Below are 24379 nucleotides of genomic sequence, written 5' to 3' on the forward strand. Positions count from 1 at the left end.
AGGCCTACGCGGTGGGACGTGTACGTCCCGCGGAGGTAGATCCTGGGTGTTTTGCAGAGGGGGGGCCTAAGCTGCCTGGGCCTCAGCTGCCAACTTGGCTAGCTCTTCGTTGCGTTTCTTAGCTTCTACCAACTGCTGTCGCAGTTGATGATTTTCGAGTTCCACTATTGGGATGTATCGTTCAGGATTGTAGTACATGTCCTCGTCATCCCTGGGGGTAGGTGGTCCCTGAGAGTTGGATGAACCACTCCTCTCATCAGGGTCAGAATTCACCATAGGTTGCTTTCCAGGGCGCTGGGGGTACTCTGCTTCATCTAAAATTTCCTCCTCGGGGATATTGGGGTCATTTACAGCCATTACTAATCCAAGAGGCTTCCTAACCAAATAGACTCACGCACATACTGTTTAATAGCTCTTAATGAAAGTACCAAACTGTTGACGCCGTTTTCACCAACTTAAATAAGAGAGCAATTAAACAAAAAGATATTGGAGCAAATGAACAAAAAATAACATTGGAGGATTTTTACGTGGTTCAGCAGTTAACTCTGCCTAGTCCACGAGTCTATATTATTAAGACTTAGGAGTTTTCTGGAAACTTTTTAGGGAATAGTTGCCCAGAGTGTTCTATCCAGAATCAGTTTTCCGGTCCTATACAAATGGTGCTTCCTTCTCTATTTGTAGAGAAGGTTGCAGAATTCATTCCCACATATCTCAGGAAGATATTCTGTAAACCAACTAATATAATGCTATTTAATGCATTATTTCCTTCATACACGAAAACGTCCCATGAAAAATGGGATCGGATAATAGATTAAATGATATCTCTTAAATATTGGGATCGTACAAAAATTAACATGTTCACACGTAATCGATTAACCCAGATACCAGATTCATTAAATTTTTGAGATTAGCAGTTGTCATTGAACTTGCCGAGACTATCAATCGATCATGAGCTTGCTGTCCATCTTCGCTTATGCTCGGAACAAGTAGATGCTGACGATGTTGTCACATTCGAGCTTGCACTTCCCAAGCTCGAGCCATCTCGCCTGAAGGCAATCAAGGAAAAATATATTCAACTGTCATACCATGGCCATTGCGAGCTCAAAGAATATTCGAGGCTATATATCCTCGAGGTCATTGTTTACTTCAAAGCGGTCCAACTGCAGGATCATATGACGTCCGCATATATTTCGAGCTCACACTTGACGAGCCCAGTTTTTCGGGGTCATAACTTCTTATCTCGAAATCTGGGTGTAACACAAACTTTCAAATTTGTGAATGTAACTATGTTCTATGTATTTATGTTTAAAAAAATGCACAAAAATGGATTCCAACAATTCAAATTTTTTAGTATTATTTTAAATAAACTTGTTTAAAAATTATGAAAAAATAATTAAAAAAAATTAACATCGATTTGGTCGGTTTAATCGATCAAACCACGGTCCAACATGATCGGTTTTTTTTTTGTAATAGATTTGGTCGGTCAGATTTTGGATTGCATAAATCCGGACCGAAAACCATTTTCTGAATTTAAGAATATGAAAAAATCGCCCAAAACCGATCGATGCTCAGCCATACCTGTAAATGCATTCCCCGACCCTCTAAACAATAACCCCGACCTCACTCTTTCTCTCTCTTATCGCCGCCACTACTACATTGTTGCAGCCACGACCATGCCCCACCACCACGTTGGTGCCACCATGACCCCGCCATTACACCACCAACCATCCACCACCATATATAGGTATATACATATATTTTTATTTTTTATTTTTGAGTTTATATGTTTTTATATTTTTTCAGTTTTTATTTAATTTATTTTTCAGTTTTTATTTATTTTATTTTTGTGTTTATATATATGTAGCCGTGTATGTGTGTGTATTTATGTATATATGTGTCTGTATATGTGTGTATATTATGTATATTAATAAATATGTGTGTGGTCGTGTATTTATGTATATTAATATATATATGTGTGTGATTGTGTATATATAAATATGTATATATGTTTGTGTATGTTTATATACATATGTATGTGTGTACATATTATTTTGTACATGTTTTTATATATATTGATTTTTTTTTGTGTTCATCAATTTCAATGAAAGGGGAAACTTAGATCTATGTTTTCTGATTGGGGCATCTCTTTTGGCTTGTTAATTGCAAGAGGTATGTCTCTTACATGTTGATTTAATATTATTATACAATACAATTGTTAGAGAAGTTTGAATAACCTAAATATTCTTCCATAGTGAAGTAGGTTCTGAGAAATTTTTGTGTGTTGTGGAGATATAAGGAAGATATTTGTTGTGTGATATTTGAATTATTTTTTTAACTGTTCACAAATGGCTAAATCATTAGTATCGGGGAGGTGCTGCCCAACTTTTTGTAGATTTATATATTAATTTATAATATTTAATTTTTTGGGGGTTGGGGTCGTGGGTCATGGATCAGGTTCGTGGGTCGGGGGTTGGAATAGGGTCGGGATAGGTCAGGGGTCGGAATAGGTTCTAGGATAGGGTCGGGGTCGGGATAGAGTCGGGATAGGGTCGAGGGTCGGAATAGGGTCAGGATAGGGTAGGGATAAAATTTAACTTGATAAATTATCATAAGAAATCATAAAACGACATAATATTTGACTTTTGTATTTTTTGTTTGGTAATAATGGTATGTTTTTATATTTACCATAGATGGCGATCGATAAGAATTGGAAGAAATTGAGAAATCATGTCAGTGATCCTTATAGGAATGATCTCTAAAGGTTCAGGCACCACATGCACCGGAAGGGGACGACACTGCGAATTTGAGAGATTAGATGTTTATATTAAACAATTACTTTTAATTAATATATTATTGTATGTATGGATATTAGTTGTGTAATCTAAACAGATCATTGTTTTTTATGAATATTTAATTTGAATATTATTGTTTTTATAAATTAAAAAAATATCATTTAAAATATATATTTTATTTTAATAATTTTTTTTTATATTTATATAAAACTATTATGGGCGATTTTTTTCGACCCTAATAATACAAAAGAACAAAAGTCGCCCTAATATTGTATTATTAGGGGCGAAAATTTATTTTGGGAGGACTATTATTGAGGGCAACTATCAAAGTACTAGGGGCAAAAATGTTGCATCTAATGTTTGATTATTAGGGACGACTTAATTTTCGGCGCTAATAATGAATATTAGCATTGATTCATTAGGAAACTTTTGAGGGGCGACATATTGCTCTTGATATCATTAAGTGAGACTTTTGGCGTTATTAGGAGTGACATCCTTCACTGTTAATTTTTTTTTTCTTGTAATGTCAAATCAAGAGAATATATATATATATATATATATATCGAGCTTCATTCATTCTTTTTCACTCAAAAGAGAAGGGAAATTTTAATATGTATGCTTGATAAAAGTTATAATTACAAAAAAATACTAGGCATATTAAAATTTACAAAATAATGCTAATTTTTTGCACATTACCCAAAATGCCCTTTTCACTTCTTCCTCATTCTCATTTCTCTCTTCTCTCTTCTCTCTTCCCTCTCTCTCTCTCTCTCTCTTATTTCACTCTCTCTCACCTCACAACACCACCACCACACTAAATATTATATTTCGAACAGATTTTGACATGATTTTTAGGTTTTTTTTGCGATTTTTTTTCAGATCTGAAACTCTGAAATCTGCAAAAAATCGACATTGCTCGATGGTGGTTCGATGGTGCTCTATGCCAGCTCGATGAGACCTTCAAAATCATGATTTTTCATGAAAAAATGACTTTGCTCGATGGTGGTTCGATAGTAGTTCGATAGTGGCTCGATGGTGCTCGATGCCAGCTCGATGAGACCTTCAAAATCATGATTTTTCATGAAAAAATGACTTAGCTCGATGGTGGTTCGATGGTAGCTCGTAGTGGTTCGATAGTGCTCGATGGTGCTCGATGCAATTCTTGTAAGAGACATAATTTTTCACTCGGGTGTCCGTTTGGGGTGATTTTTTTTTTATTTTGGGTATTTTTTCAAGATCTACACGTTTGACATGTTAATATGCACATTTGGGAAGTATAACACTTGTAAAAAATAGAAAAGTGCAAACATACCTCATGGTTAAGACATATTTTGGTATATTTTTAAGTTTTAAACTTCCTAAATGTGCATATTAACATGTCAAACGTGTAGATCTTGAAAAAATACCCAAAATAAAAAAAAAAATCACCCCAAACGGACACCCGAGTGAAAAATTATGTCTCTTACAAGAATTGCATCGAGCACCATCGAGCACTATCGAACCACTATCGAGCTACCATCGAACCATCATCGAGCTAAGTCATTTTTTCATGAAAAATCATGATTTTGAAGGTCTCATCGAGCTGGCATCGAGCCACCATTCGCTGGGGCCTTCAAGATCAAGATTTTCATGAAAAAATGACTTAACTCGATGGTGGTTCGATGGTAGCTCGATAATGGCTCGATGATGCTCGATGCAATTCTTGTAAGAGACATAATTTTTCACTCGGGTGTCCGTTTGGGGTGATTTTTTTTTTATTTTGGGTATTTTTTCAAGATCTACACGTTTGACATGTTAATATGCACATTTAGGAAGTTTAAAACTTAAAAATATACCAAAAGATGTCTTAACCATGAGGTATGTTTGCACTTTTGTATTTTTTACAAGTGTTACACTTCACAAATGTGCATATTAACATGTCAAACGTGTACATCTTGAAAAAATACCCAAAATCAAAAAAAAAATCACCCCAAACGGACACCCGAGTGAAAAATTATGTCTCTTACAAGAATTGCATCGAGCACCATCGAGCACTATCGAACCACTATCGAGCTACCATCGAACCACCATCGAGCTAAGTCATTTTTTCATGAAAAATCATGATTTTGAAGGTCTCATCGAGCTGGCATCGAGAACCATCGAGCCACTATCGAACTACTATCGAACCACCATCGAGCAAAGTCATTTTTTCATGAAAAATCATGATTTTGAAGGTCTCATCGAGCTGGCATCGAGCACCATCGAGCAATGTCGATTTTTTGCAGATTTCAGAGTTTCAGATCTGAAAGAAATCACAAAAAAAACCTAAAAATCATGTCCAAATCTGTTCGAAATATAATATTTAGTGTGGTGGTGGTGTTGTGAGGTGAGAGAGAGTGAAATAAGAGAGAGAGAGAGGGAAGAGAGAAGAGAGAAGAGAGAAATGAGAATGAGAATGAGGAAGAAGTGAAAATGGCATTTTGGGTAATGTGCAAAAAATTAGCATTATTTTATAAATTTTAATATGCCTAGTATTTTTTTGTAATTATAACTCTTATCAAGTATACATATTAAAATTTCCCAAAGAGAATCAATTCTTTCTTTTCTCTGCTTTATATTTTTCTTCAGTTATAACTTTCTCTTGAGAAAGGAACATGCAACAACTAATGATTAGTGTGGACCAATGATTAGGCAAATGATTAGGCAATACAACGGCTGGATTTCCTTAACAGGAATTGCATTCTTTTCTTCAAGCCTACTTTTGGAATAACTTCATGCGCTTGCTTTGGCTTTCCCAGTCATTTCAATGGTTGATAATTATATATATAAAAATAAATTAGAAAGAAATTAGGTAGGGATGATTTTAATCATTACCAACATGTATTTGGTATATAAATAAGTTATAATTTTAATTTTTTTATATGACTGTATATAATATAATGTAGTTATATGAGATTTTTCACAAATTTAAAAAAAAATTATAAATAAATTAGGATATCCGAAATTAGGATTTAAATAATTTATTGCACGACCGTATAAATATTGAAACACACAGATGTGATAAGTTGTTTCAATCTTGATTTCGGTATCCTAAATTATTGATAATTTCTTAAAAATTTTGTGGGAAGTCTAACGTAAACAATTGGTAGTAATCACTACTATAGTAATACTTTTATATATATATATATATATATTTATAGAATGACGTGACCTGTACAATCATAGAGAAGGGAAAAGTGGAAAGAAGTAAATAAGAGAAAAGAAAAAACAATGGTATTCATTTTATTAAATAGAAGGATATTAGCAGCCTAAATACTTGAGTAGTTCATACTTTTATTGCACTATAAATATCTAATTTATTTTTTTGACAGCATAAATATCTAATGTTTATTTTCTTGTTGCAATCATTACTTTTTCCCGTTTAGTGGAAATATCAAACTTTTTAAATTGATATCGACAGTATAAATATATATATATATATGTATATAATTATTGTACTTAAATACCTAATTTTTAATTTTTGTAGCATAAATAATAAAAAAAATAGTTTTAAAAAAAGAAAATATTTATTATTTATGCTACAAATATTAAAAATTAGGTACTTAAATGCAACAATTATATAAACTTATATATTTATGCCGTCAATATCCCTAATTATAAATTTTGGTATTTTCCTATTAACAGAAAAAAGTAATGGTTATAAAAAAAAACGTTAGGAATTTAAGTGTAACATAAGTATGAATTTAGGTATTTATGCTGCCAATATCCCTTAAATATATGAAGACTCTAGAAACTCTTAATAAATACAGAAATTTTTTAGACAATCTACTAAATACATGAAAATTCTAGAAGTAATCATTTTAATTAAATCAAGTTTAATATTTCAATACTGGTAATTAATGTTGAAACAAAATTTAGGTTTGAGTCACGTGTTATGGATAATAAATTGTTGATTTTGGTAAATAACTTTTCTATTATGAACTTATTTCCCTTAGTTATGAGTAATTAAATAATTATAATTGATTTAAAAAATATCTTCCAATGTCATATTTTGATTTGGTATAACTTTTAATTATTTTAATTAAATTTTTTTTTTTGGGAAAAAGAATGACTTTTTTCTGTCATTTCTTTGAATCTCTCCCTCAAATTCCTAGTAAAACAAAGATTTCATTAAAAATAATAAATTAATGAAGAGAGGGTGTGTTGAGAAAAAAGCTGGTGCCAATAGAACTAGTCAATCGATTATTTATGATAGAGCATTGCAGATCAAAAACAAAATATATTACTAAAGTTTGAGTAAATGAGTCAAATGGAAGACAAAATATTAAATTTTTGAAAGAAAATAATAAATTAATAAAAATGCTCATGGAGGAGTAGAGCTTTATAAATTATCCACTAATACACCAAATTGTTGCTACTTTAATTCTTTATACTCTTTTACAAGCAAAAGTATATTAAAGAAAATGCCAATAAATATCAAAAGCGTAAACATAAATATGAAATATCCTTTTGAAAAGAAAAACATAAACATAGAAGACAAATGGTGATAGTTTTGCAAGAAAGAAGAAAAAAGAAAAAGATGCAAATTAACGTGATGAGACCAAGCATGATTAAAGTTCGCATATATAGATTAGTTTTTTTGTAGAATACAGTTCTTTAGTTTTATTTACATGGAATTGCATTCTTTTCTTCAACCCTACTTGTGGAATAATATATATATTTATATATATATATTTATATATATAGTACTTGGACATGCATGCTTAATTATAAATAACATAACTCTGTTTCTTCAACCATTTCTATATATATATTTATCTACTTACTTCATTTACTAAATTTTTTCAAAGAGTTTTGGGTTTCTCGGACGAGGGGACAACACACTGTATTTCCGTAAGAACAACAGTCCTATCCCATCCTACCTCTCTCCTCTTTCATGGTTGTGGAAAGTGAAAATAGTTTCCTTCTCAGAACGTCACTCTGATAAGATTAATAGTAATTAATATAATTTGTCAACTATATACGTATATATACTCTCTCTACAATTATATAAATATATTTTATTTTTAAAAAATATATATTTATAGCATATATGTACTATATATAGATCAATAAGCATTCGGTCAAACATATTTTGACTCTGTTTTTGTGTCCAAATCTCTCTGCAGTACACTTGGCAATGAGATCTTTCTTTTGGAAAATACAAGGTAAGTGCATCGTTTTGTTAATTATATATATATATAATAAATATAAGTAACTTGATGTTTGTTCAGTTTTATTTATAGAATTTATTAATTTTTTTATTAAATTTATATTAATATTATATAAATTTTGAAACAATACTATAAAAATGAGATTTTTTGATAGTTTTTAATTGTTGCAATTGAGCAACGACACTGTCATATTTGCCTATACTGGTGTAGGAGTACTACGCTGATAGTTATTAGGTGTCACTGTTACTGGCTACACCGACAGTTATTAGGTGTCATCGTTGTTGGCAACATCGACAGTTATTAAGTGTCGCTGTTGCTGGCAACGCTGACAGTTATTAGGTGTCATTATTGCTTACAAAAAAATTATTTATTTTTATTTTAAATTACAAATTATGATTTAAACGAAACATTTATATACAAATCTAAACAATTATTTATTAAAATAATAAAACTTATATAAATTATTTACAAAGAATTATTTACTCTAATAAAAATTACAAATAAAATTAAACATTAAATTTATTGTCCAACAACATATATATATATCTTGTTTTAGTCCTAGCTTGTACTCACTCTCGTTACCAATAGTCTTTCCAAAGTAAGAATTAGTACTACTTCCTACAATAATTCAAAAAAAAAAAAAAAGTTAGGATTCTCAATAGTTCTAACTATGAATAGTGTCAAGAATTTAATCAGACTGTGATTCGTTTGACCGTCATAACTGTGAGAAAGACAAAAAAAAATAAAAATATACCTTTTACCTATGCTATAAAAGCACAATATCATCACACAAAAACCTTATCACACAAAAACCACAACTGGAAAAACACAAAACTAAATCAAATAATAGAAACACTTAAAAGGAGAAGATGTGTACCACTGCAACGATTATGACTATATATTCCCAATGTTTCTCATCTGCTAGCTGAACTGCAACACTGTCACTTCATAACTAAGCAGCCACTATTAGTATAATAACATATATAAATGCTTCAAGATTCATTACTTGCATATACATGCTTTAAATAAATAGTTAAACAGTAACAGAAAACATTTCTACGCTATTAGATATTAACTATTAAGTTTGTAAGGTATACATACAAAATTATAAATGGAGAAATATTACTATTGATAGTGGATAATATATACATTATTACTCTACATATAGAAAGAATATATATTTATAGATGTTGCTAATTGGATCCTTTTTTAGAGAATCTCAGTCCAACTGTAGTCTATCAACATGCCAGACAAAGCAACCAACTCACACAACTGAATGATTTGAGTGATTGACGACTTAATTAATTAATAATAGTAATCATTCAAGATTATTCACAACAAACTATATAGAAACACAAGGAAAAGAAGAGACATTTAGATAAACTCTCTCTGACTTTCATTGTAATGGAACAATACTCTTACCATGTGGAAATTTGAGGCCATCAAATACTTTTGACAATCCCTTTAAAAATATATTGTTACAAGTTCCATCATTGATTGCCTCTTATTCCTCCACATGAAAATTAATAATTTATAGTTTTTAATTTAAATTTAAATCTTTGTTCAAACAAGGGAGGCCAACTCAGATTTGTTCAAATTTGAGTTTAATTACATTAATATTTTTAATTCAGCTCAAGTATGAATTTTGATTATATATAGGCTAACTCACTCTGTTTTTAAATAGAGGAACTGAACTCAGATTGCCAATACTTACTACACATGAAGAAATACATCAAAACACTAAAATAAAAAAAATGATAATCACCACTACTGCTCTTCTGTCCGATTCAATATAAAATACAATTTATCCATCTGAATATTAGTAATCCAGCTAAACCAACTAACAAACAGTTGGAGTAGAAGACCAAAACATAGCATTATATATCAAAACAGAACAACTCTAAAAATTATCCATAGGGAAGTTTAAGAGGAGATACCAATACAAAAATAGATTTATTCAAATTTAAAGCGCACACACATATATATTGCGGATGGGATGGAGCAAAAGCCATAAACCAAAAAAGAAAAATAAACTTAATTATACAGTCTTAGATCCACAAGACAAAGTGTAACACCTAAATTCTAGCTTTAATTATAGAAATTAAAGATATTGAAAAATTAATGTAATAAATTTTAAAAAGTGTAGCTTTCTTTATTGATAATTAAAAATAAATATAACCCGAGTTTAAGAAAAATAAACAATAGTGTTTACAATAAAATAAAAATAAAACTAGGCAACATTAAATCAAAAAGTTCATAATTTTCTAAGAAAATAACACGCGGTTATACGACCCCCAAATATTCACACCAGTCTTGCTATTGGAAATCTGCTCGCCAGCGGTCATCTACACAACAATTCATTCAGAAATCAATCATAAACTTATAACAAATAATTTCACATGCAATACTATATTCATAACAGAAACCAAGGTCATAATCTATCCTATATCACTGTTATACCAAAGATCACACAGATCTAGATCATAAATTTTATCCTACAATCATAACATTAGTCATAAACACAAAAATAACAAATCAAGACAACCCAAGAAACAAATAAGAGCTAGTCATATAATCATATAATCAAACGTATCATAAATTTCACAAGAGTCATAACAAAACTTATTTATACTAATCACAACATCATAAAATCCTAGGTCATAACATAGCCTAAGTCATAATCATAAATCATAATCTAAATCATAGTTCATAGTCATAAGTCATAAGTCATAATAATAGGTCATAGGTCATAATAACAAGTCAGTTATAATAAAAAGATAAGTGCTTATACAGGGATAGCAATTAAGTCCCGGACATAAGTCCGTCATACACTGGACATCAACTTAGGTCTGTCATAAAATTTTGGCAACCAAGCCTACCGGACATAAGTTTGTCATACATCATTGGACACCTTAGGTCCAGCCAATCTTACCCATTTATTGTACCCGAAATGTTAGGTTATACAAAACATAAACTAGGTCATAAACTCAACTACCTAATTTTTCTGACCTTGAGTGTGGTGCACAGAAACTATACTTGAATTCTTTATATGCTAATCCCGCTTAAAACCCTATTTCATAAACATAATACCATTATTAAAATATAAACTAATATATCTAAAACTCAACACACAATCAAAACTTAACTATACCTCAACCTTGATTTTGATGAAAAATCCTAGATCCTTAAATGCTTGCTTGTAGGGTTTTGACAATAAGAAAGATAGCCTTAGTCAAGGAGAGAGAGAGAGAGAGCATGAGGGTCTCAAGAGGAGCAAGAGTAAAAAAAATGAGAAGGATTAAAAAAAATCTAAATTCAATTCTAACTATAATCTAAATTTAAATTTAAATAAAATAGAATCCTAACTTCTATGAAAAATATCTCTAAATTATCTTATTAATATTTTTATTAAATAATTGAGGAATAATCTAACATCAAACTACCTAGGAAAAAATATCTCAACCTCTAACTACATAAATCTCGTAACTCTGGACTTAGTTGTAGTAAAATCAACATAACTAGAGATGTAGAAGTCCGATTTATACATTTTTTATATCGTTATAAAATCTAATTTAATTATCTACAAATTTTTAGAAATACTATTTTTCCAAAATCATAACATAACTATGTCAAAATCGGGTCCAAAGTTACAGTACCCTATAGTTACGAAAATTCTATGTAATTATCTAAATAACAACCTAATCCACAAATATCCTAATTAACCATAAAATAACAAACTCTAATTCTCTAGGCTAATTTTGAATTTACTAAGCCCAAAATCTTATTGGGCTTCAGGGCTTTATGTAGACTCGATCCATAACAATTTTTAATAATACCATAATTAATTTATTCTTACACAATCACTCATTTTCCCACAAACAAGGCTACTAATATCATAAAACTATACTATACTATAATAATTATAACCACTAAATATTAAAAAAAAATTAAACCTTATTCTATCACCACAACTCAAGTTAAGTCTATTCTATAAAGTAAAGACAACATATAGTCACATAAATAAAATGGTCTAAGAGAAAGGTAACCTCAGTTACTACAATTTTCCCCTCCTTAAAGAAATTCATCCTTGAAATTTGTCTTACTAAAACCCTTGGTATATCGTTCCCTCATATCTTCCTCCACTTCCCATGTTGCCTCTCTTATAGTGCTTTTGCTCCACAAGATTTTAACTATAGGGATACTTTTGGACCTTAACTCCTTAGTTCCCCACTCTAGAGCGCGAACTGGTCATTCTTTATAACTGAAATTTTGTTTCAACTCTAGAGCCTCGTAATCGAGCACATGGGATGGATCTGATACATACTTTCTCAACATAGATATATGGAAAACATTATGCATTTTAGCTAATGATTGATGTAAAGCCAAACAATATGCTATTTGCCCTACTTTTTCCAATATCTCAAAAAGGACCTATAACCCTTGGGCTTAACTTTCCTTTCATTCCAAACACATAATCTCCCTTATCGAAGATACTTTGAGAAAGACTTGATCGCCTACTAAAAACTCAATGTTTCGCCTTTTAACGTCGGCATAGCTCATCTAGTGACTTTGAGCAGCAAACATTCTTTGTCTTATCTTTTATGCCGCTTATGGTTCTTCTCTTAGAGCTTTAGGTCCTAAATATTATCTTTCACCAACGTCGTCCCAATGAAGTGGTGATCGGCACTTTCGCCCATATAGCATCTCATAAGGTGCCATGCCTATCGCGGCCTGATAACTGTTGTTGTAAGAGAATTCTATTAAGTTTAGATACTTGATCCACAATCCTGAGAAGTCTAATGCACACGCCCTCAGTATATCTTCTAAAATTTGAATGATACATTTTGACTGACCATCGGTTTTAGGGTGAAATACCGTACTTAGCTTTAACTTAGTGCCCATGACATGCTGTAGGCTTTCCCAAAACTTCGAGGTAAAAACTGATCCTCTGTCAGAGACTATCGTCTTTGGGACTCCATGTAATCTTACTATCTCCGCCACATAAAGCTTTGCATACTGCTCAACATTGTAAACTGTTCTTACTGGCAAGAAGTGAGCTGATTTTGTGAGTCTATCTACTATCACCCAAACAACGTCATGTTGCTTGGTGGTCCTTGGTAAGCCCGCCACAAAGTCCATCACTATATTTTCTCATTTCCATTCGAGAAACTCTAACGGTTGTAATGTTCCAGTGGGTCTCTGATGTTCAACCTTAGCTTGTTGGCATGTAAGACATTTTACAACAAACTTTGCTATGTCTTTTTTCATTCCCGGCTACCAGTACATTATCTTGACATCGTTGTACATCTTGGTTGATCTTGAATGAAGTGAATATGGAGTGGTGTGCACTTCTCGCATGATACTTTCTCTTAATTCGTCATGATTTGGTACACACACTCAGTTTCTATATCATAGCATACCTTCCTTTGTTATAAAAAAATCAACATTTTCTGAGCTTTGTAGTGGTACCTTTTTCTTAAGAACAAACTCGTCCTTTTGTTGTTTCTCCTTAATTTCCTCCATAAATGTTGACTTGATTGTGAGATCAACTAATTGTCTCGTTATCAGCTCAATTTTTGATTTCTTAATATCATCTTGTAAGGGTTGTGAAATCCCCTTAAGCGTCGATATTCTACTATAACTCTGTTTACTAAACGCGTCTCTCACGACATTAGCCTTTCCCAGATGATACAAAATATCACAATCATAGTCCTTAAATAGCTCCAGCCTCCTTCGATTCCTCACGTTGAGCTCTTTTTGCGTAAATAAGTATTTTAAACTCTTGTGGTCCATATAGATCTCACACTTCTCTTCGTACAGATAATGCCTCCCAATCTTTAAAGCGAAGAACACTACTGCCAACTCCAAGTCATGGGTAGGGTACCTTTGTTCATACTCCTTTAGTTGTCTCAAGGCGTATGCGACCAACTTTTCGTCTTGCATCAAAACGAATCCATTTCATTGTTTTGACGCGTCGCAATATACTACACACTATACCTTGTCATTTGGGATGCATAGAAATGGGGCTGTTATGAGCTTGTCCTTTAGCGTTTGGAAGCTTTCTTCACACTTCTCTGTTCATACAAATTTATGTCTATAGTATCCTGCTAAGCCCATAAAACTTCTTACTTCGATGGCGCTCTCAGGCTTGAGCCAGTCTTTTACAACTTCTATCTTGGTTGGGTCTACTTCTACACCCTTTTTGGATACGATGTGTCCTAAAAATGCAACCTTCTCTATCCAGAAGTCACATTTCTTAAACTTGGTGTGTAATTGGTGTTTCTTGAGCCTTTCTAATGTCAGTTGCAGGTGCCCTTCATGTTCTGCTTCTGTCTTTGATTAGAGTAGTACGTCGTCAATGAATACCACCACAAACCTTTCCAAGCAATCCTTAAATACTCATTTCATAAGGTGCATGAACAAGGCTGATGCTTTTGTCAATCCAAATAACATTACTAAGAACTCGTAATATCCATATCGAGTCCTGAAAGCCATTTTTGGGATATCCTTCTCTCGTACTCTTAGTTGGTGATATCCTGACCGTGGATCTGTCTTTGAGAACACCGTGGATTCTTACAATTGATCAATTCATTCCTCATATCATAGTCTTTAAAGTATAACTCAATCAAATCTACCGACAACTCTCTTCCTTTGATTATCACTACAATGCTACACACCCCTATACTAGATATCATCCTTTCCCCCGAGGGTAATTCTGTGCCAAACTTATCTCTAAAAAGTTTGCATGGCTTATCTAAGCTATCAATCATATTCATAAATACAAAGGAATGTGTCACTCCTGAATCGAATAAAACATTGAATTGCTTGCCAGAGACTGTTATCTGACCTGATACTGCTGTATTGCTAGTTTCTGCCTCACCTTATGTAAGAATGAAAACTCAGGTTGGTATTAGCTTTTTGTCCTTCTTTTCGTCTCCCAATTTTGGGTAGTCTTTCTTGAGATGACCTTCATCTCCATAATTGAAGCAACCTCTAATCTTATATCGACATTCTCCTTAATGTTTTCTCTATAGATTGGGCATTGGGGATATTCTACGTAAGGCTTCTTATTCCTATTGCCTTCCAACGTAGTTTTCCCTTTCTTGTTATGACCACCATCGTGTTTCCTCTTGTGGTCATTTTGTTCATAATTTCTTTTCTTGGCGTTCTTCCAGACACTCATTATTTCTAGATTTTATCCTCCGCCTGCTCGGCTTCCTGAGCTATTTCCAACGTTTCCACGTATGTGACTATTCCCCGAACAAACTTCACGTCTTTGGAATCATTGGCTTCAGCCCTTCTAAAAATCTTTGAATTCGTAACGTCTCAGTGGGTACCATGTCTGCTGTGAACTTGGCCAATCATTCGAGTTTTCTGGCATATTTTGTCACAGTTGAATTCCCTTGAGTAAGCGTGATGATTTCATCCACCCTTGTGGCTAGAATCGCAGGACTGTAATACTTCTTATGGAATACTTGGACAAACTCGTCCCATGTCATAATGTTTACATTTCAGGTTTGCTTCACTATATCCCACCAGATGTGGGTGTCTATCTTGAGTAAGCTTGAGGCGCATGAGATTCGGTCCTCATTTCCCAAGAGCATATGTTCCAATATGGATTCTACCGAACGAAGCCATTCTTCAGCTTCTTCCTTGTCCTCTTTCCTGTTTGATTTTTTTCGTTCAGTTTTTTGGATCTTCTTAGTTCCTGCTCTATTTTCTTTTCTGTTTCCCCTGGAAGAGAAAAATTGTAAAAACTAAGACAAACAAACAGAAAAAATACAACCTAGCCTATTCTACTACTGTCTATTAGGTCCATCTATCTATTAAAACTATCCTATTACAATTAAGTCCAACTCGGGTAAATGGGCCTTGACAATTGAATCTTCCATGGAGGAAAGCTGGGATCAGTATATCATACCCACTACTAAGGCCCCCTAACTTCCACTTGGACCCAAAAGAGAGGAATTTCAACCCTTGCCTTATTAATTGTTATTCATTAATTAGGCTTAATCTAATAATGCAAAGTAAATGGGCCTTCACAAATGGGCTAACCCATAAGAGATGAATTTAAACCTTGCATTTTCAACTGAGCCCAAAATAAACTTAAAACCATTTTAATATTACCAAAATCCATAAATATCCATAATATAAAAAAACAATACAAAATTTTGAAATTAATAAAAAAATAAAAACTTTATTTAAAACAAATAAATATCCATAATAAACTAAAGGAAGTTATACTAATACGTCTTATTTTTTATTTTTTTTTAAAATCTACTAAATTAAAAATCTAATATTCTATACCAGATATGGTTCTAATCTCATTATGATTCATTGTTTTAGATTCTGAAATCAAAATAAACTGTAAATTACTAGGGTCATAAATAATATAAACCAAATAGGGTACTTGGTAACGAGACGGTCCCTTTTTCTGACTTCTATGAATATGTGAGAATGTTCTGAACCAGTATAACTGTGAGCACTGATACCACTTGTAACACCCAAAATTCTTGCTTTAATTGTAGAAATTAAAGATGTTGAAAAATTAATGTAATAAATCGTAAAAGTGTTGCCTTCTTTATTGATAATTTAAAATAAATATAACCCGAGTTTAAGAAAAATAAATAATAGTCTTTACAATAAAATAAAAATAAAACTAGGCAACATTAAATCATAAAGTTCATAATTTCCCAAGAAAACAACACATGGCTATACGACCCCCACATATTCACACCAGCCTTGCTATTGGGAATCCGCTCACCACTGGTCATCTACACAACAATTCATACAGAAATCAATCATAATATTATAACAAATAATTTCACATGCAATACTATATTCATGACAGAAACCAAGGTCATAATCTATCCTATATGACCGTTATACCAAAGATCACACAGATCTAGATCATAAATTTTATCCTACAATCATAACATTAGTCATAAAAACAAAAATAACAAATCATACATATCATAAATTTCACAAGAGTAATAAAAAAACTTATTTATACTAATCATACAACATCATCAAACCCTAGGTCATAACATAGCCTAAGTCATAATCATAAATCATAATCTAAATCATAGTTCATAGTCATAACTCATAAGTCATAGGTCATAATAACAAGTCAGATATAATAAAAATATAAGTGCTTATACAGGAGTGGCAATTAAGCCCCGGACATAAGTCCGTCATACATTGGACATCAACTTAGGTCTGTCATAAAATTTTGGCAACCAAGCCTACCGGACATAAGTCTGTCATACATCATTGGACACCTTAGGTCCAGCCACACTTACCCCTTTATTGTACCTGAAATTATAGGTCATACAAAACATAAACTAGGTCATAAACTAAACTACCTAATTTTCCTTACCTTGAGTGTGGTGCATAGAAACTATACTTGAATTCTTTATATGCTAATCCCGTTTAAAACCCTATTTCATAAAGATAATACCATTATTAAAATATAAACTAATACATCTAAAACTCAAATACAATCAAAACTTAACTATACCTCAACCTTGATCTTGAAGAAAAATCCTAGATCCTTAAATACTTGCTTGTAGGGTTTTGACAATAAGAAAGATAGCCTTAGTCAAGGACAGAGAGAGAGCATGAGGGTCTCAAGAGGAGCAAGAGTGAAAAAAATGAGAAGGAATAAGCTTTATTTATAGGCTCTCAATAAAAAAAAAATCCTAATTCAATTATAACTATAATCCAAATTTAAATTTAAATAAAATATAATCCACCGTGTGTTAGTATGAATAAACAGACATGAGGACACTTTAATATAAATTGCTTGAAATATTTCAACTTAAGAAACGTCAAGCAAATAATATTAAAGTAAAGTCAAATACGGTATTATAGATATCATAAGAAAATAGCTCTTTCACGAACTATAAATTGTCTTAGCCCCAGGGGCATAAAAAACAGAAGATAAAAATCTATTACAAGAGGTTCAATGGGACGCAGCCCCGGGTCAAGATTTAGGAGGAAGGAGGGCCCTCCTTAGCCTTCTCAGCATCCTCCTTAGCCTTTCCAGCATCCTCCTTGGCCCTATCTGCCTCCTCCCAAGCAGCCTCCTCCGCGTCGAGCCGAGCTTGCCATTTGGCCACGAGTTCTTCCTCAAAAGAGCCTAGGAAGTTGGTATCAAGGTTGGCGTTACTGGCCCAGATCCTGTACATGGCCAGGTCGACCGCCCAATCCTTCTTCTCCTTGAACTCTGCAAGAAGACAAGCCTTGTTACCGCGGCAGCGAGCATATGTTCTGATTAGAACACATGCTAAGCATAATTACAACAAATGGTAAAGTAAGAGAAGTTACCGCGACAGCGAGCTCGACACTCTTATCATAAAGGGTGTTGCAGTCCTGAGCATTGTTCAAAAACTACCACTTGGGAGCCTAAAGTTGCTGATGCTCTGGCCTACCCGAGACAGGATTTCCGAGCCAAGCGTAGCTCCATAAGTCCCGGCAGCATTGTCGACGGCATACTCATCAACATGAGTAGAAATCGACAACAGGCGCCCTTTGGACGCTGGCTTCTTCAGAGGAGGGTCGAGTGTTGGGTGGACCATGATAGTAGAAGGCATAGGGGGGACATCTGTGGTGGAAGCTTCGACCTGGGAAACAGGACCCTTGGCCGGGCTCGTAACAGTGGGAGTTGGAGGAGGAGTCTTCTCAATCCTCTTAAGGACCTTGGCGAGTCAATCTGACTTTCGCGAGCCTCTCGGGTGCTTACTCCTCTGAGCCCCCTCGCCACTGGCAAGCACGGTGTCGAGATCAGAGTCCATAGCACCTGCATAATCGCACCACATCATAAGAAAGTCCAAGACACAAAAAGTTAGCACAATATAGACAGGCAAGGAATAAGGACAAGTAAAGAGGAACCTAACTAGAATTCTCTCCCGAGCTCGTGCTCGGTGACCACGTAATTCCCCCATCTTCAGAAGAGGCACGGGGAGTCCCTCCCCTATATGTGGAAGTCAACCTCGAAAGGTCCCTATAATCATTTGTCCCGTATTGAATGGCTATTCCGTCCCATACCTTGTTCAAACTATACATAGTATCATATTTCCCTAGCCAACTATCAAACCTATGGACCCTCTCATCTACCCAGGACCATACATAAAAGTGGTCCCTATCATCTTCACACAAAACTAATCTATCGGGCTTATGCTTAAGTAGTGAGGGAGACCATAAGTCCGAGCTAAGGATGACCGTACCTCTGTCGCTCGAGCTCAAGGCCTTGTCATTGGCCTCGTTCCCTGATTGCGGACTCCTGCGATGTCGAGTTGGGGATTGTGGCTTAGAGTTGCGCCTCAGAGGAAGGTTGCCAGTTGGGAGATGCACAAACTCCCACTTGGCGTATTTCTTGTTGCACCAGTCATTTGTGGACTGATCCTTTTTTGGGAGAACACAAGCTCGAAGCCTATCTTCATGAAGAAGATAGGAAAGGGAACGCCTACCGTAAGGCAATTGGAGCAAGGCCTCCTTGTGCTCCTTCATCTTATCGGTGGGAGTAGGTCAATGATAATTGGCTAGAGAAATGAACATATCATAAGTGGTTCCAACCTAAGCAAAAAATTCAAGCACAAAATGAAGAAATTTTTTATACTTACGGATTCGTCTGAACGAATAGTATCTGGAAGGAGCCAGGCCATCTCTCCAAAAGAAAGCTATCTTGAAATTGGGGGGATGGTTGGGTAGATCCTCAAAGATTTTCTTCTCCTTGGGATAGCTCGAAAGATAGTAGCAGTCGTCCCTTCCCCGTGCTCGGGAGGGATTGCTTTTCAAGCAAAAGACAAACAGAATCTCCTTTGGTTAAAGTCCTTCCCACTTTAGCTCGTGGTAAAGCGACCTCAGGGCTGACAAAACCCTATATGAGTTGGTGTTGAGATTGAAAGGAACAAGCCCAATAAAATCCAAGAAGTCCTTGAAAAAGGACTTTAAGGGAAATAAGGCCCTTGCCTTCATGTGCTCCTGGCTCCAAGCCGCCTATTTTAACTTGTTGTCGGGATTACCATCTCCCGGGGCGCGACAGCTTTGCTCGTGGGAGGTTAAAGCTTGACACCTCAGCGAGCCTGATAGTCCAATATTATGGAGGGCCAAGATGTCAAAGATCTGCCCCAGTGAAGAAATCGAGCTCTAGTAGTGCTCGGCCTCAAAAAATTATCCTTTCCAGGTGGGAATGGAGGTTGGCCGTGAAGTAGAAGGGGGATTTGATGGTTCTCCCATCAGTGAAAATTGGAGATCGCCTGGCTTGAAGGTGATTGTCACTTTAAGAGTGGTATCGATGGGGATTGGTCTAGGCTCGGGATCTAGATCTGGGTAGATGGCGACCCTAAGTCTCTTCCTTTTCCTCTCCTCAACCTCATCGATTTGACGTTGAAAGTGAGATCGGGTTTCTACTTGCTCGTGCTTTAGTTGGTGCTCCCGAATCAAACGCTGATTCTAGGTAAAAGGTGACTCCGGGCTCGGAGTTTTCGGTGAGTAAGGAATTGCGAGCTTTGACCCCCACTGCTTTTCTGAGTTCTGCGGCATCTAGAAAGAGAGCAAAAGGGTGAGGGCTAGACAAACAAGAAATTAAGAATAAAAATCAAGACAACCCATTAAAAGAGCCATATTTGCATCATTCATGCAAAATCTGGGTTTGGAAATCCATAATTTCAGAAGAACCTAAAAAATACACGATATTGACTAAAGTATCCTAGTGTTAAACTTGTGTCCAAAAATGCTACTATAAAATAAACATGCATGAAAAAACAGAATGTACATGATCAAGAACAGATACTTACACACAGATGCTTGTAGATACAATGAAAGCGACGCCTGGAGGAGCGGTTGCAAAAATGATCTCACGGAATCGAAAAGGCCAAGGTTGTTTTGTCTTATTGGTTTAGACAACATGCAAAGAGGAAAAAAAGATTTTTCGACTCTGGTTTTTTCTCCCTCTCAAACTTAAAACGTAAAAATGAAGAGGAAGGGGGTGACACAGTTATATATATATGTGTGTCTCAAGAGGAGGTCAAGGGTTGAGCTAATCTGGGCCTTTGGCTGGATTTGGTATTTGATCCAATGGTCAGGTGTTAATGTAGCAATGGCGGCAAAAAGATGAAACGTGAAGGGACGTGGTGTGTTGAAAAAGCTCTCAAAAACTCTGATTGAGCAACCCGTAGGTGACGCGTGTCCACACTCGATTGCAATTGGTGGTACAGTTTCCAAGAAGGGTAGTTCAAAAGTTTCCTTCTCATACGGTTCGAACTGATACTTTTGAGGGGGAAAAATGTTACACCCAGATTTCGAGATAAGAGGTTATGACCCCGAAAACTGGGCTCGTCATGTGTGAGCTCGAAATGTATGAAAACATCATATGGTCCAGCCGTAAAACCTCTGAAGTAAAACAACGACCTCGATGATGTGTCACCTCGAATATTCTCTGAGCTCACGACGGGCAATGGCATGACACTTGGATATATCTTTTACCGATTGCCTTCAAGCAAGGTGGTTCGAGCTCGGGAAGAGTAAGCTCGGGTGTGACAGCCTCGACTGTACCTACCTATCTCGAGCGTAGCGTGAAGTTGGGTGACAAGTTCGTGATTGCCCATAAGTCATAACAGACTCAATGCCGATTGTTGATCTCGAAGACTTGATGAATCACCTGGGACAACCCATTATGTATGAACATATTTATTGTTGTGTATTCCCAATATTTAGGGATATCATTTAATCTGTTATCTGTTCCCGATACTCATGGGACGTTTTCGTGAATATATGAGATAATGCATTTAATATCATTATTTCAATTGATATACAAAATATCTTCCCGAAATATGTGGGAATGAATTCTGCAACCTTCTCTATAAATAGAGAAGGAATCACCACTTGTAAATGACCGATTTTTTATTTCTGGAGAGAAAGCTCTGGGTAATTCATCTCTGAAGAATTTCCAGAAAACTCCAAATCTTAATAACATAGACTCGTGGACTAGGCAGAATTAACTGCTGAACCATGTAAAAATTCTCTTGTTTCTCTTCAACATTCATTCGCTTCATTGTTTAATTGTTTAATTGCTCTATAATTTAAGTTGACGAAAAACGGCGTCAACATAAGCAATTTCTCATTAAAAAAAGACAAAAGAAGAAAATATTGTACGTTTATTTATGTCTTATTTCACTAATAAATATATGTGGATAAACAATATATGTTAATTGACAAAATAAATAATTAATACAAGAAAGAAAATAAAAATTTAAGTGCATAAATATTTTTCAGTTATAGTTTTGAAAATATAATTGATAGAGTTATTTAAATACTTTAATATGAAAAATTTTAAATCTGTGATGAGAAATTATTATGGGTCATTATTATCTTTTTCAATTTATTTACTTTATTTTGATGATTTTCTTACTTTTTTCAATTTATTTATGTATCATGTAATTATGTGTATGTTTTAATTATAATATATATATATATAGGAGAATTCTTTTATAGGGGCTTCATTTTAAGCCCTACCGGTAGGAATTTCAGTGTTTCTCGACCCGTGTATAGTTTTCAGCACTACTTTTTTTCATGACCGTGTATATTGTAGCTATTTAGAGCATCCTGCAAATTTTCAAAAAATTCTGAATAGTTTACAGTACCGAAAACTAAGTTTAAACATGTTGTTTTCTACGCGCATAAAAAAAATTAGTCACGCGTGCAACAACATGTTTGAACCTTGTTTTCAGTACTGTAAACTATTCGAAATTTTTTGAAAATCTGTAGGATGCTCTAAATAGCTACAATATACACGGTCATAAAAAAAAATTGCACTGAAAACTGGTCACGGATTGAGAACACTGAGAGTCCTACCAGTAGGGCTTAAAATGAAGCCCCTATAGGAGAATTCCCATATATATATATATATATATATATAACCAAACACACAAATTTAGTAGGAAGTAATTTTTTCAAAAAATGTTCAATTTGTGAAATGTTTGAAAAGTAAAATTTGGTAATTTATATAATTGAGCTATTATAAAACGAAAAAGTATATTTTTAATGATATTTTCTTAAAATGGTCAATTAATTTATAACTTCTCAAGTTATAAATTTAGGGTTTAAGCACGAACATGTCTTAAATTTGTGAGGGGTACTTAACTCTCTAAGAAAAAGTACGTACTTATATTTAAGGAAAGGTACTTATAAATTTGTGGCCGCTTATTATTGGTTGTTGTAGCAAGGAGCTGAGAGGGAACTAATAAAGAAAATCACAAATATCAAATTTTGGAAAATTAAATGAAGAAGATGCTATGGATGAGAAGTCACCACCAGCTCTTTAAGTTTCTAGACTTTTCTAGTAATTGCTATAGTTAGCAATAATATAGAATCATTTAAAATTTATATAGAATATTCAAGAAAATTGTAGCCTTTGATATAAAGATGATTTGCTAGATTTCTCTAGCTATTGAGCAAGCCCAATAAAACATTGCTAGAAATTTCTCGCTAAATTATAGTCGGTCACCAAATCGACTTTCATCATCTTTATATAGTACCTTGGGTTCTTTGTGTAGGATGTGTCAAAAGTGAGTATACAAAGTGTTCTAAAGAGTGTGAGTCTAAGTTATATATGAGTGTGTCTAAAAGAGTGTGTGTGAATAGTGAATAGTGAAGAGTTGTATAAGTGAGTGTATGTACTTAGTGTGCATAGTGGTCAATTAAAGTGTTCAAGTCTTTGTGTAATTACTTTTCTTCTAATAAAGTAATTACGTTTTTCACGTATTTTAGTGTTTAACCGGTGGTATCAAGAGCTAAGATTGTGAGATCTTTTAAAATTCTAAGTATGCTCTGTGGTTGCAGCTTTAGCTGATCTTCCACATCAAAAAAGATTTATTAAGAATGTCACTATGAGAGTTTTGTTAGAGTCATTTGTTAAGTTTCTTTGAGAGAACATGTACGGTTTAGTTCTACAAAGTTGGTTGTCGAAATTAAGTTTGCTTGGAAAATATAGAATTTTTTTCCAAACCACAATGGGTGATCACCTTCAAGTGGCTAGGGGAATTAAGAAACTTAACTGTCAAAATTACAACACGTGGTTGTTGCATATAGAGGCATATCTCCAAGGCCAAGACTTATGGGAAATCGTTAAAGGCAATGATGTCACACAATCAGAGGAGCAACTGCTCTAAAGAAATTGAAGATTAGAGCTGGCATAGCATTGTTTGCTATTCAAACCACAGTCGAAGAGGAAATGTTGAAGCACATCAGGGAATCGAAGATACTGAAGGAAGTATTGGATACTTTCACATCATTATTCACAAAGAAGAATGATGAAGGATTACAACTTCTAGAGTGCAAAGCTTCTCTCTCTCACACAACCCGACATGATGATTAGTCAATACGTGACTGTAC

At 34.2% G+C, this 24379-nt stretch overlaps 1 protein-coding gene across 1 annotated transcript in view; it reads left to right on the plus strand.

Moving 5' to 3' along the window:
• The first annotated feature begins 7582 nt into the window (after positions 1-7582).
• The window catches only part of LOC133802481 (protein NRT1/ PTR FAMILY 5.5-like), a 36047-nt gene continuing 19250 nt past the window's right edge, over positions 7583-24379 (plus strand). The window contains exons 1-2 of the mRNA XM_062240795.1: positions 7583-7664; positions 7940-7978. Coding sequence (XP_062096779.1) covers positions 7951-7978 — 28 coding nt within the window. The 5' untranslated portion in view covers positions 7583-7664; positions 7940-7950. The remainder of the gene's footprint in view (positions 7665-7939; positions 7979-24379) is intronic.

This window comes from Humulus lupulus, chromosome 9 (assembly GCF_963169125.1).
Source record: "Humulus lupulus chromosome 9, drHumLupu1.1, whole genome shotgun sequence".
NCBI lineage: Eukaryota > Viridiplantae > Streptophyta > Magnoliopsida > Rosales > Cannabaceae > Humulus > Humulus lupulus.